The sequence below is a fragment of the Haliotis cracherodii genome, unplaced genomic scaffold, assembly GCF_022045235.1.
Source record: "Haliotis cracherodii isolate W230 unplaced genomic scaffold, xgHalCrac1.p SCAF_4, whole genome shotgun sequence".
Lineage (NCBI taxonomy): Eukaryota > Metazoa > Mollusca > Gastropoda > Lepetellida > Haliotidae > Haliotis > Haliotis cracherodii.
Genome location: NW_027266297.1, coordinates 70,663,559 through 70,676,911, shown reverse-complemented (window position 1 = coordinate 70,676,911; position 13,353 = coordinate 70,663,559). Strand labels below are relative to the sequence as shown.

Here is a 13,353-nt window from a genome sequence, read left to right as displayed (position 1 = left end):
TAGCATTACGTCAACAATGATGTTACCATTACGCCAACAGTCCGCATGCTTTTTTTTATTTAACTCGCTTATAGGGGATACTATTTTAAAATGTATCATTATAAATTCTCTGTTCCAGTGACGCACAAAAGGAATAACTGTGGACCTTTTCGGTGGACAGAGCCACCGATTATGTTTACCAAATATTAACACAATCTTTCATTGTCATACTGAACTGATATCAAGATTTCACCTCTAAGCCACCCACCTTCCACGAGACACATACACAGTGGGCATCGCCGGTGTTGAAGTCATGCTGAGAAGGGGTCATGTGCCATTCCTTATCGCTGTTTCTGTGGGGACTGGACTCCTTGTCTTCACTACCATCCTGAATATAAACTTTAAGAACTCCAATTATTTTCGTTTTCTCTTCCAAAATGGTTCACAGATCGAGTGCAAAAACGTTTTGGACGAAATGGTGCGAGGAACGTGGACACCGAGGAGGGCGACGTTTGAAGAAAGAGAGAAAGTTGAAAGATTCTTGATAGCTTCAAGAGGAAAGTATTTTGTACCAACAACCTTGGCACGCCCCGATGGTGTTTGTGGAAATACAACTTTTGACTTTCTGAAAGGCCTACAACACCAGGCCCTGTGGTTCCGACCCCTGTGTGATCCGTTTGGTCCAACACCATGTTGCTATAACAACAAGTGCGTGTATAAGACAATGAAGGAATGTATGTGTGAGAACTGTTTTGACATGCGCAGGCCTATTAATGCTGAACTTGCTGATTGGAAACCATCCAGCCCTAATTGTCAGATCTCAATGTTGAACAAAGACGAAGCGTGTGAACTAATTAAAGGGGCTACTATCTACTACATCGGGGACTCGTTCTTAAGGCAGATGTACACAGTGACTGTCCACCTCCTCACTGGCAACTATAAGGACTCCACGCTAAAGTCTACAACACCAACAGGTTTGTTTGTTTGTTTGTTAACGCCGTATTCCGCACTATTCCAGCAATATTGACATCATGAGCGTCGATTTTACGCAACTGGGATACGATGACATACATCAACAAAGTCAGCAAGTAAGCGAGCCTGCCAACCCGATCACGTTAGTCGCGCTACCACAAAAGTTGTGTAAAGCAGCAATGTGACAGCTATTCTGCAGGTGTATAACCATCATGCCATCATACTTCAATTGAATATACAACTTGACCTACATTGAATGTGTCTTGTTTCCGTTCTGACCAATAAGTGATATAAATGTCCGGATGCTGTCACGCCTTGTCAATAAAACAAATTCCATTGTTCATTGGGACACCCTTTTGATGCATGTTTCGGTTGCCATAACTTTTGGCCTATAATACAATTACTTGTGCTGGGTCTATGTTACTGCTGATGGGCAAAAGTCCCCGATTTTTATCATAGAATTTTGTCTTTGGTTTCAACAAAATAAGTAAATGCGCTGTCGCTATTCTGGCCCGTCCCTTGCCGTCGCCACATCATAGGGGCACTGCTGTAAGGTGTCAGGCTACAACCCCACACTTTTTGTGCAAGGTGGGGTAGGTCATGCTAACACTTTCCTAACACCTTGGGTCATCACAGACTTTAAGCGATATACTCTTATAATTTTCATTGCTATTTGGCTTTTACGCACAATAGGTCCACGTTTCCATATTTGATGTAAAGGGCAATACAGCCCGTTGTTTTCTATTATTCTTATCATGAATGCCACATCTAGTGTACAGGGGGTACATCTGATGTAAAGTAGCTCAGAAGTCCTTTAGACAGAAAAAGGTACTATTAGGACACTGAGGTGTCTTCAGGATATTGGTGCACTTGGGACATTAGTGCACTGGGGATGCTTGTACACGGGGACATTTACACCCTGAGGACATATGTACATTGCGGACATAGGTACATTGAGGAATTTTGGTTGACGAGGGATATTGGAACAGTGAGGACATTGGTACACTGAGGACATCGGTAGACTGAGGACATTGGTAGACTGAGGACATTGGCACACTGAGGACATGGGTACACTGAGGACATGGGTACACTGAGGATATTGGTACACTGAGGACATTGTCACACTCAGGACATGGGTACACTCAGGACATGGGTACACTCGGGACATTGGTAGACTGAGGACATTGGTAGACTGAGGAAATTGGCAGATTGAGGACATTGGTAGACTGAGGACATGGGTACACTGAGGACATTGGTAGACTGAGGACATGGGTACACTGAGGACATTGGTAGGCTGAGGATGCTGTCACACAGGGACATTTACATACTGAGGACACAGATACACTAAGAACATAGGTCCACTGAGGACACAGATACACTGAGGACATACAAACCAGGACATATGTAAAATAGTTTCCCCAATGCTGTTTGTGATGACAGTGTGCTGTGTTTCCATACTGTTGTTTGTAATAATGGTGTGCTGTGTTTCCCCACTACTGTTGTGATTATAGTGTTTCCCCACTACTGTTTGTGATTGTAGTATGCTGTGTGTTTCCCCCAGCTACTGTTTGTGATTATAGTGTGCTGTTTCCCAACTTCTGTTAGTGATGATAGTATGTTTTGTGTTCCCCACTGCTGTGTGTGGTTACAGTATGTTGTCTTTCCCTACTTCTGTTTGTGATCATAGTGTGCTGTGTTTCCCCACTGCTGTTTGTGATCATAGTGTGCTTAGTTTCCCCACAGCTGTTTGTGGTTATAGTGTGCTTATTTTCCCCACAGCTGTTTGTGGTTATAGTGTGCTTAGTTTCCCCACAGCTGTTTGTGGTTATAGTGTGCTGTGTGTTTCCCACTGCTGTTTGTGATTATAGTGTGCTGTGTGTTTCCCCACAGCTGTTTGTGGTTATAGTGTGCTGTGTGTTTCCCACTGCTGTTTGTGATTATAGTGTGCTGTGTGTTTCCCCACAGCTGTTTGTGGTTATAGTGTGCTGTGTGTTTCCCACTGCTGTTTGTGATTATAGTGTGCTGTGTGTTTCCCCACAGCTGTTTGTGGTTATAGTGTGCTGTGTGTTTCCCACTGCTGTTTGTGGTTATAGTGTGCTTAGTTTCCCCACAGCTGTTTGTGGTTATAGTGTGCTGTGTGTTCCCCCCTTACTGTTTGTGATTTTAGTGTGCTTAGTTTCCCCACTGTGTGTTTCCCAACTGCTGTTTGTGATTATAGTGTGTTGTGTGTTTCCCCACCGCTGTTTGTAATTTTAGTGCGCTTTTTCCCCACTGCTGTTTGTGGTTATAGTGTGATGTGTGTTTCCCCACTGCTGTTTGAGACTATAGTGTGCTGTGTGTTTCCCGAATGTTGTTTGTGACTTTAGTGTCATGTGTGTTTCCCCATTACTGTTTGTTGTTATAGTGTGCTGTTTCCCTACTACTGTTTGTTGTTATAGTGTGCTGTGTGTTTCCCCGCTTCTGTTTGTGACTATACTATAGTGTGCTGTTTCCCTACTTCTGTTTGTTGTTATAGCTGCTGTTTGTGACTATAGTGTGCTGTGTGTTTCCCCACTGCTGTTTGTGACTATAGTGTGATGTGTGTTTCCCGAATGCTGTTTGTGACTATAGTGTGCTGTGTGTTTCCCCGCTTCTGTTTGTGACTATAGTGTGCTGTGTGTTTCCCTGCTACTGTTTGTGATTTTCGTGCGCTGTGTTTCCCCACTGCTGTTTGTGACTATAGTGTGATGTGTGTTTCCCGAATGCTGTTTGTGACTATAGTGTGCTGTGTGTTTCCCCGCTTCTGTTTGTGACTATAGTGTGCTGTGTGTTTCCCTGCTGCTGTTTGTGATTTTCGTGCGCTGTGTTTCCCCACTGCTGTTTGTGACTATAGTGTGATGTGTGTTTCCCGAATGCTGTTTGTGACTATAGTGTGCTGTGTGTTTCCCCACTACTGTTTGTGACTACAGTGTGCTGTGTGTTTCCCCGCTTCTGTTTGTGACTATAGTATGCTGTGTGTTTCCCAACTGTTGTTTGTGATTATAGTGTGCTGTGTTTCCCACTGCTGTTTGTGATTATAGTGTGCTGTGTTTCCCACTGCTGTTTGTGAATATAGTGTGCTGTATGTTTCCAGGGTGGCGGGAGTACTGTTCAGGATGGATGCAGCTACTGTGCGACTACTACTTAAACTACGCCGCTCCCGTATGTGGCGGCCAGACCAGCATCATCCATGTTCAACTCATCACACACAATCAAGGCACAAGATTACTCAGCTTACTGAAAAGTAAAAAGAACCAGAAGTCTATTTTCTTTGTGGGCATTGGTATCCACGGGACCTATAATGAACAGCTGGTCTGGAAGAACTTTCTTTCTCCATCAATCAACCTTCTACACGAATACGCAAAAAATAAGACAGTATGGCCGAAACTGGTGTGGGTGTCCCCCCACGCTCCCGGAATACTGAAAACACCACGGGTTCCAGGCCAGAGTTACAGCAGCGTTGCCAGATATAACGCCTTCATCAACAGCCATGTCAGAGCAGCTGGGATACCAATACTGGACACCTTCAACATGACAGACGGCATCATGAGCTACGATGGGGCACACTACGGATTCGGAATTAACATGATCAAATCTCAGATTGTGTTTAACTACCTTACACATCTGCGGGCACATGGCATATGGTGACTCAGCATAAGAAAGTGTGAGTGTGTGCCGGCATGTGGCATGTGATGCATATTTAAGCAATAGTTGTGTGTTGAGGGATGGGGTGGATGGGTTAGATAGTCCTATTTTCTTTTTCATTTATATACTCTTGAAGATTTTCACTGTTAATTTATTTTAGAAAATGTTAATTCACCATCTTTTTAATTGTTTGTACTAACTGAGTCAAGACATAAGCATAGTATTAAACCATGTGATCTTTACATATACAAACACAGTTCTTATTACTGTGATCCAGAGGTGGTCCATTACAGACTACAAAAGATCATATAAGATGCGTCCTGTGAGCGTTTTAGTGGCTGAGTCTGGTTTGAACAGAATTTCAGTTATTTCACGGCGTGACACCTTGATGAGTACGGAAATTTCACGGAAACTATGCAGCACTTTGCTGAAAACATGCCTCACCCTTACTGAAACCACGCCTCACTTCACTGAAACCACGCATCCTCCTCACTGAAACCGCCTAGCACTTCACTGAAACCATGCATCACCCTCTCTGGAGACTTTGATCCGGGTTCGACAAGACAAGAAAATGTATTCCATAAAAAGGCCAATGGCCCAAAGTACAGACATATAGAAGTTGTGATTTGGGAAATAGGTATATTAAGTGTTATTGAACATATATGTGTTATTTATTGAACATTAAATAGGTCTAAACAGAGATCATTTATCGTTTGTGTATCTTGAGTGTTTATTATATTTATGAATATATTTACTGCACTGTTGTTTCTTATGTATTTACTAATATACATTTTTTTTCTAATAGAGGCATATGCATCACACACAAATAAAACATGAGATCGTCTTCTATGTACATTAAGCCCAGTCTGAGGACATAGTCTTTAATGGTATGGTATAATAGTGTATATTCCTGTTTCTGTCGCAAGTCTAAAATTACCACATCTTAATCTTGTGCAACAAATTCTCAAATGTAAAGGAATAGCATTGCACAGATATTTTTCAAACATGTAAAAATGTCTTATATAACACTTAGTTGGCACATTTATGAGAAGTGTGTAGTGTAGAATGCCAGTTTTGGTTAAGATTAGTAGATAGAAAGTAATACCTTCCGGACAAAAGCATTCCTGTGGAGCGTGGAGTACCAACAAAAGCATTCCTGTGGAGCATAGAATTTCCAACAAATTCCTGTGGAGCATAGAATTTCCAACAAAAGTATTCCTGGGGAGCACAGAATTTCCAACAAAAGCATTCCGGTTACCTTCCGGACAAAAGCAGTCCTGTGGAGCGTGGAATTTCCAACAAAAGCAGTCCTGTGGAGCGTGGAATTTCCAACAAAAGCATTCCTGTGGAGCGTGGAATTTCCAACAAAAGCATTCCTGTGGAGCGTGGAATTTCCAACAAAAGCATTCCTGTGGCCTGGAGCAGCATTCCTATGAAGCGTAGAGTAAAGAAACAAACAAAAGCATTCTTGTGAAGCATACAACAGAGGCCAGTCAATACCTTTCACACAATAGAAGTTAACAATAACATTCCAGGATCAGCGTTTCAACCACTAATAGAATGTATGGGGCGACGAATACTCAGTAACCAATGAAACGTTAAAGGAAGTCAAAGTACACTAATGAAATTCAACTTTATAGAAGATAAGCAGTGTTTAACTGTTTAAGCTTTCATTCGAGCTTAAACAGCAATCTTGTCAACAAGACGAAATCTTCACGCCAGTATACATCTTGAATCATGGGAACCCGAACAACTGACAAGTATGTTTTTTTTACACCAGAACTTCAGTGTTTAGTCAACATTTTTCTACTGAGATTGTTATCGAAGGATTAGCATTTAACTGTGCTGAGCAGTATTACATGTATAAAAAAGCTGGTATGTTCAGAGATTGGGAAACTGCGCATAAGATTTTAAAGTGTGTTTCTGCCACCGAACAAAAACGTTTAGGTAGAAGTGTGAGATGTTTTAATCAACGCCAATGGGATGCTGTGAGTTTGAATGTGTTGTATGCAGCATCTTCAGCTAAATTCACACAGTCTGTTTTTCTGAAGAAACAACTGTTAGACACTTTTCCCAAGATCTTGGTAGAAGCGAGTCCGTATGATCGTGTGTGGGGTGTGGGTCTATCACTGCATGACCCTAATATTCTTAATCCATCTAAATGGAAAGGCAGTAATAGACTTGGTCAGATCTTAATGATGGTTAGAAATGAAATAATGAACACAGAGCCAAGTGAAAACTTATGACTTTAAATGTGTTACAGTGATGTAACTTGCTATTTTGAACAGAGGCAAGAAAACTACATTCTACTCATGGAAGCAGGTCATGCAGATGCCACACACTCTAAATGAGCCAGTCATAACAAGATCGCCTGAGTGGTTTCAAGAATGCGCGAAAGATGCAAAGAGAAAATTTAAAGACGAATGCAAGACAACAAAGAGAGTCATTATCAAGAAGATGAAAACCTTACCACTCAACGCTGATGAAGTGGATATGGCTACAAAACTGAAACATTCAGAGGATCTTCTCACGTTGAGTTACTCTTTAGAAGTGAGTAAAACGATCAGCCAGCTCGTGTGTGAAATGTGTATTCCTTGTCTGTTTAATGAAGAAGGTGATCCAATCTTTTTGGGAGAACATTCTTGTCGCATGACGGAGCAGGAGCAGGTGGATAAATACTTCAACACGGCACTTGAGGATGCGGACAATGAACTGGTAATAGGAAAATGGATGAAACTTGTGACTGATGATCCAGATCTGTGCACAATGCCTGCTTTCCATTTAGTACCTTACAATTGTAAGGACTATCGTGACAATACATTCAAATCACCCGAATGGGTGAATGGTTTGAAGCAATGCGTTGTAAAAATGTTGAAGTTGCAAAAACGCTTGTAGACTGTTTCCATGTCATATTATTCTATCAGTACCAAATGAAATGTGTGTGTGTACTTTAGCAATGTCCATACTATGAATAAAACATAAATTATGCTTACATCTTTGTTTGTCTTCTTTTGAAAGTTATCAAATGGTTGTTCTTTAATAGGTGTCTGTTGTCAGAGCTTCTCTCATTTCAACATGAAGCCACAACAGAGAAAGGTGGTAACAAAGAAACAGGAGAAGATGTTAGAAAGTTACTATTTTAACCCGCTTGAACCGGGGGCTTTTTATGGTCCTGAGAAACTTCATAGCGTTCTGAAATTAGCTCGTCAACCAGATCTCAGACTGAGCACTGTGAAACGTTTTCTGAACAAACAGGACGCCTACAGTTTACACAAGCCACCGAAACAGAGATTCCAAAGGCTGAGAGTTCGGGTGAATTCTATAAATGAAATGTTTGATGTAGATTTGACCGACATGACTCGTTACAGCAAGGAGAATAATGGTGTGCGTTATTTACTGGTGGCTATTGACATACTGAGTAGGTTCGCTTTCGCCCTGCCTTTAACAAATAAGAGACCAGAGACAGTACTGAAAACTTTCGAAGAAATAATTCAGGAACGAAATCCAATGAAAGTGCGTGTGGATGGTGGTTTCAGAGTTTAAAGGAGTATTTAAAGATTTTTTAGAAAAACACAATATCACTCTGACTGTTGCACATAACGAAAATATCAAAAGTAATTATGTGGAACGATTCAACAGAACACTGAAATCACTTATTACGCGTTACTTGACCCATAATAACACCAAGTATTATTTAGATGCACTGCCCAAGTTGATGGACAATTATAACAACACCTTACATTCTTCTTTGCCAAACCTTTTCTCCAGTTCAAGTCAAGAAGAAGAATGAACTGAAAGTATGGGAACATTTGTTTGTGAAGCCGTTGTTACTTAAAAAAAAGCTCCAAACACAACAGGTCAAAGTCATTTGTATTTAAAGTAGGGGATATTGTTCGCATTCCATACCTCCGGAGACCTTTCAGTAAAGAACTTGATCTGAAGTGGACTCAGGAGCTGTTTAAGGTGGCTAGGCGATACAAGAGACAAGAGATAGCACAGTATAAGATCAAAGACTTTCACGATAAACTGATAGAAGGTACGTTTTATGCCAACGAGCTACAAAATGTGGCGAAAAAGGAAAATGTCTTGTGGCAGGTAGAGAAGATTTTAAAGGGAAAACCTACCTGTTAGTGAGGTGGTTGGGCTGGCCGAGTTCCTTCGATTCTTATGTGGAGAAAAGTGAACTGAAAGATATCTGATGGAAAGGTGCATATTTCTCAAAAACTCAGACTCCAAACAATCTTATTTTAACGAGAATACGCCTTATCATTTTCGTGTCAAACTAAATCAAAGGTTGAATTTTGATGGATTCTGGGTTGTGTCTTTAACGGAGATTAATTTTGGTAAACTTGACATCACCCACATGAATGATCCATATGTGGACGTGTTATGCAATCTGTGTGATAGTTCTTTGGCAGGTGAACAGCAGTTGCCTTGATTGAGACGGCTTGATCTCAGACAAGGTCCTTACTATAGCTTTGCCCATGAATACAATATTCCGATTAAAGTCAAAGAATCTCCACACATAGAGGTGCGTATAAAGGCCAGTAACGGCATGTCACCCTCATTTCTAAAGGAAGTGACATATGTGACACTGCACTTGAGACGGTATCCCTTCGTTGATTAACAATGGCGTCCACACCTTTGTATGTTCCCGATTATGTCAAATGGACCCACTATTTCAAGAAACACATGAAAGGAACATCTGCCTCAGTGAATGGTAAACCACAGGTGAAAGTGATCCCGACATGACTTCAAGTGAAGACCGAAGAACCCAAGATCAAGATGCAGAATATTGTTGAGAGAGCCAATGCCAAAGAAAAGCGACGGAAATCTTTAAAACGAGCTGCAGGTGATCGAATCACCACTTCAAAGAAGATCCGTCAGACAGATAACATTCCATCCAAGACCGCTAAGGTTCTCCAGTGTACCCCTGTTCGAGAAAACGATGTTTTCAGTTAATCATGTCACTATTGAATGATAAAGACTTTGAGGAACTGATACCGCCCTCTCTCAGTCTGTTTATTTCACCACCATACCAGACCAGCATCCATCAACATTATTTTGATGAAGTGCGACCACTCAGCCAAATCAATGATTCTTCACCGTTGGAATTTCAAGTAACGAATGCTGGAAGTGATTACATTGACCTGAACCATACCCGCCTACATGTGAAGCTCAAGGTGAAACATGCAGATGGCACTGATCTTGTTGACAAGGAACATATTGTCCCTGTCAACTTGTTTCTGCAGGGCCTCTTTTCCCAGGTGTCAGTGTATCTGCAGAATCAGTTGGTATCTTCTACAAACAACCATTATGCTTACAAGAGCATGATGAAAACTCTACTCAACTATGGAACAGAAGCTAAAACTTCACAGCTCTCATCTCAACTCTTCTACAAAGATGTGTCTGAATCCAACAATGATGTGGAATCGACTGATCCCTATACTGGTCTCAATACAGGAGTGCAATCTCGTGGCGGTTTCATTAATACTAGTAAAGTCTTGACCATGTCGGGGCCATTGTATGAAGATATCTTTCACATGAACAGATATTTGGTCAATGGAGTGGATTTGACAGTGAAGCTGTACCGCTCCTCGCCCAAGTTCTGTTTGATGAGTGGCAAAACAGGTCAAGATTACAAGGTGGAAATTCTGGATACCTACTTGAAGGTGTGTAAACTGAAAGTCAATCCAGCTCTTATTTTGGCACACAACACCTTGTTTCAAGACAGCAATGCTTTGTATCCTTACACCAAAAGTGAGGTCAAGGTGACAAGCATCCCCACCACTCAACTGACACATACGATTGACAATCTGTCGAATCCTATTGCTAATCGTTACATCGTAGGCTTTGTACTCAGCAACAGCTTGAATGGATCTTAAACTGGTAACCCCTACAACTTCCAATCTAGTTTGGTGAAAAACATCAGCCTGTACATCAATGGTGCCAGTGTCCCCGGACGTTCCATGCAGGCAGATGACGTTGAGTCCTATGTGCAGATGTCCGATGGGATGTGTCTGTGGAAAGAAAATACAGGAAACGGAATCACTCGGAGCGACTTTTTGCTCGGGAGTGTCCTGTTCGTCTTCGACATTGATAAAGCATGCAGTGAATCCGACTATCTGAATCTGTTGAAATCCGGTAGCACCCGACTGAAATCGAATTCAAATCCGCCCTCACTGAAACACTCAGTTGTGTTGTTCTGAGTGAAAGAAATTCCCTCATCGAAATTGACAAGACCAGGAACATGTTTGTGAAGTAAAAAACATGAAAGCCTCTGACCTTGCATGTGCTATTCAAAGCGACTCCATCTTAAAGTACCATGTCTTAGGTGTGTTTGCCAAAGATACTTTACCTGTGCTAACTAGAGTCATGCTTGCACGTGGCGTGGGTCTCATTGTCAATACTGAACCATCTGGAAGACCGGGTCGTCACTGGGTGGCTATGTACTTTAAAGGAAATACAGGGGAACTGTTAGACAGTCTGGGTGAGCCAGTGAATTCCGTTTTTGACTTGTACTTAAAAACTAATGTCAATCAATACCAGCACAACAGAAGACAGTTACAGTCCTCATCATCCAACCTTTGTGGTCATTATTGTTTATATTATTTGTTGTATAAAAGCAAAACAGAACTTACCCTTCAAACCCTTGTGCAGATAATTGATGTGCAAGTCCGTTTTAACAATGATGAGCATGTGTCAAAGTTTATCTGTAATTATTTTAGATATTGTTTGTTATCTTGTCATACCTGTGTCATGTAACATACTACTGTACTTGTGTAACCCATTAAAAAATGAAATAAAAAAATCAGTGTAGTCATTCGAGTTTGTTCTATAAATATAAGTAACTCAGCTGTATTGTCACAGTTGAATTATTGTGCTCAGAGTGAGATCATGGAACGTAAGTGTCTCTTACCAATACAAACACCTACCACCATATCTGTGATTGGTGGATCTTCCTCAGGGAAAACAGTTTCGGTGAAAAGGTTGTTAGAGCAAGCTAATCTGATGTTTGACAAACCTCCCAACCTTATTGTGTACTGCTATGCCGTATGGCAACACATCTACAGTGACATGCAGCAAAACATTTCTAACATTCCTTTTATGGATTCCCTTCCAACTGAGAATGATTTGAAAATGTGGTCTGAGCAATCTGAAAAGAACATGGTGTTGGTCATGGATGACATGATGATGGATATATGTAAAAGTCCACTGATGTTAAATCTCTACACTACATTGTCTCATCATTGGGGAATCAGTGTTATAAATATTCAACAGTCTTCTTATCCTAAGGGGGATTGGAACCGAACTATTTCCTTGAATACACACTACTTCATTTTGCTATCTAACCCACGTTCTGCACATGAATATAAAATATTGGCATCTCAAATATTTCCAGGACAAGCCAAATATTTTACTGAATCATTTTGTGACGCAGTGGAGGGAAAGAAATTTCAATATTTAATGATTGACGTATCACCCTATTCCGATCCTCATTATGGGCGTCTGCGCAGTGGTGTCTTTCCAGATGAAGTATGTATTGTGTACCAACCCAAATAAAAGCTACTGCTGAAAGTTATACCCACCAGTTGCCAGTCTTACCAATGAACAGATCAGTTGCTTACTGAGGTCATCATGGATGTTTGCGGACGATTTGAAGATATTGCTAACGATTGTTCAGTGATTTCAACCAATGCTGAAGTGTATGGGGATAGCTTTTGTGAGAGATTCAAGTCCTTCGCTAGTTGGTCCGTGCAAATGAAACAGTCTCTGAAGACTATGGCACAAGCAGGATTCATCTACACGGGTCAATCACATAAAGTCTACTGTTTCATGTGTCGATTGCGTGTACATAAATGGATGCCAGAAGATGAACCACTAACTGAACATTTCAGGTTATCACCTCAGTGTAGTTACATAAACATGATAGCTTCTAATACCGAATGAGAGACATCGGCGATGGTGTATGAGGAATATTAGGGTCTAAACATACATATATAAAAGTCACAATAACCTATATGGGTGATTTACTGGAAAAACATCTGTCTTTTCTTCAGACACTACTGCAGGCTAATGTGAAGCAGAGAAAAGCTTTACTTCAATGTGTGTCATGTGAACAAATGCATGCTAATAATAGCATGATGTTAAACATTTTGAAAGGGAATATTCCGCTCTCACTGATGGATAAAACTCGCTTGCACCATCATAGGTTTCACATTAGAACATTGGCTGCCAAAGAAGGTTTTCCCAATGGGATTAAAAAGGAGGTGTTTATAAGACATCATTCGATCTTGCCTATTTGCATTGCTGCACTGTTAGATTACCTACATCATGAGCAGACCTATGGTTCTCCTGAACAGGAACACATACCAACGCCTGATAGACAACCAGGAAAAGGAGAAGACATCGACTCAGAAACAACAACAACAACAGATAATGACAGTGACTCCGGATCGGGAGACGAGTCCTCTGAGACTGAATGAGACCCCTGAAGAAATCACCCATGATGAAGCACAGATTAAAGCGAATACGAACTTTATTCTGGATCTACTTCTTAAGGATGTGTCATTAACTAAAACGATTGGCAAACTCACCAAACTATGGTACTTTATCAGGGATCAGATCAAAAACGCTCACTTCAGACTGAATGATCAGTTAGAAATTGTGTTAGATAATGAGAATGTGTGGATCGGAACTAACGTTATTGACCTCATTCGTTTTACTGTGATGCATCCT

General features: G+C 41.0%; 2 protein-coding genes across 2 annotated transcripts; both read left to right on the top strand.

Annotated features, from left to right (window-relative positions):
• Positions 1–292: 292 nt before the first annotated feature.
• On the top strand, positions 293–4,617 carry LOC139480562 (uncharacterized). Its single transcript, XM_071263702.1, has 2 exons — positions 293–953; positions 4,064–4,617. Exons 1-2 carry the CDS (start codon positions 293–295, stop codon positions 4,615–4,617), a joined length of 1,215 nt encoding a protein of 404 aa, XP_071119803.1.
• Positions 4,618–6,351: 1,734 nt separating this feature from the next.
• Positions 6,352–7,509, top strand: LOC139478653 (uncharacterized). The gene is made up of 2 exons (XM_071261216.1): positions 6,352–6,374; positions 6,903–7,509. The coding sequence occupies exons 1-2, from the start codon at positions 6,352–6,354 to the stop codon at positions 7,507–7,509; spliced, it is 630 nt and encodes a 209-aa protein (XP_071117317.1).
• The last annotated feature ends 5,844 nt before the right edge of the window (positions 7,510–13,353 follow it).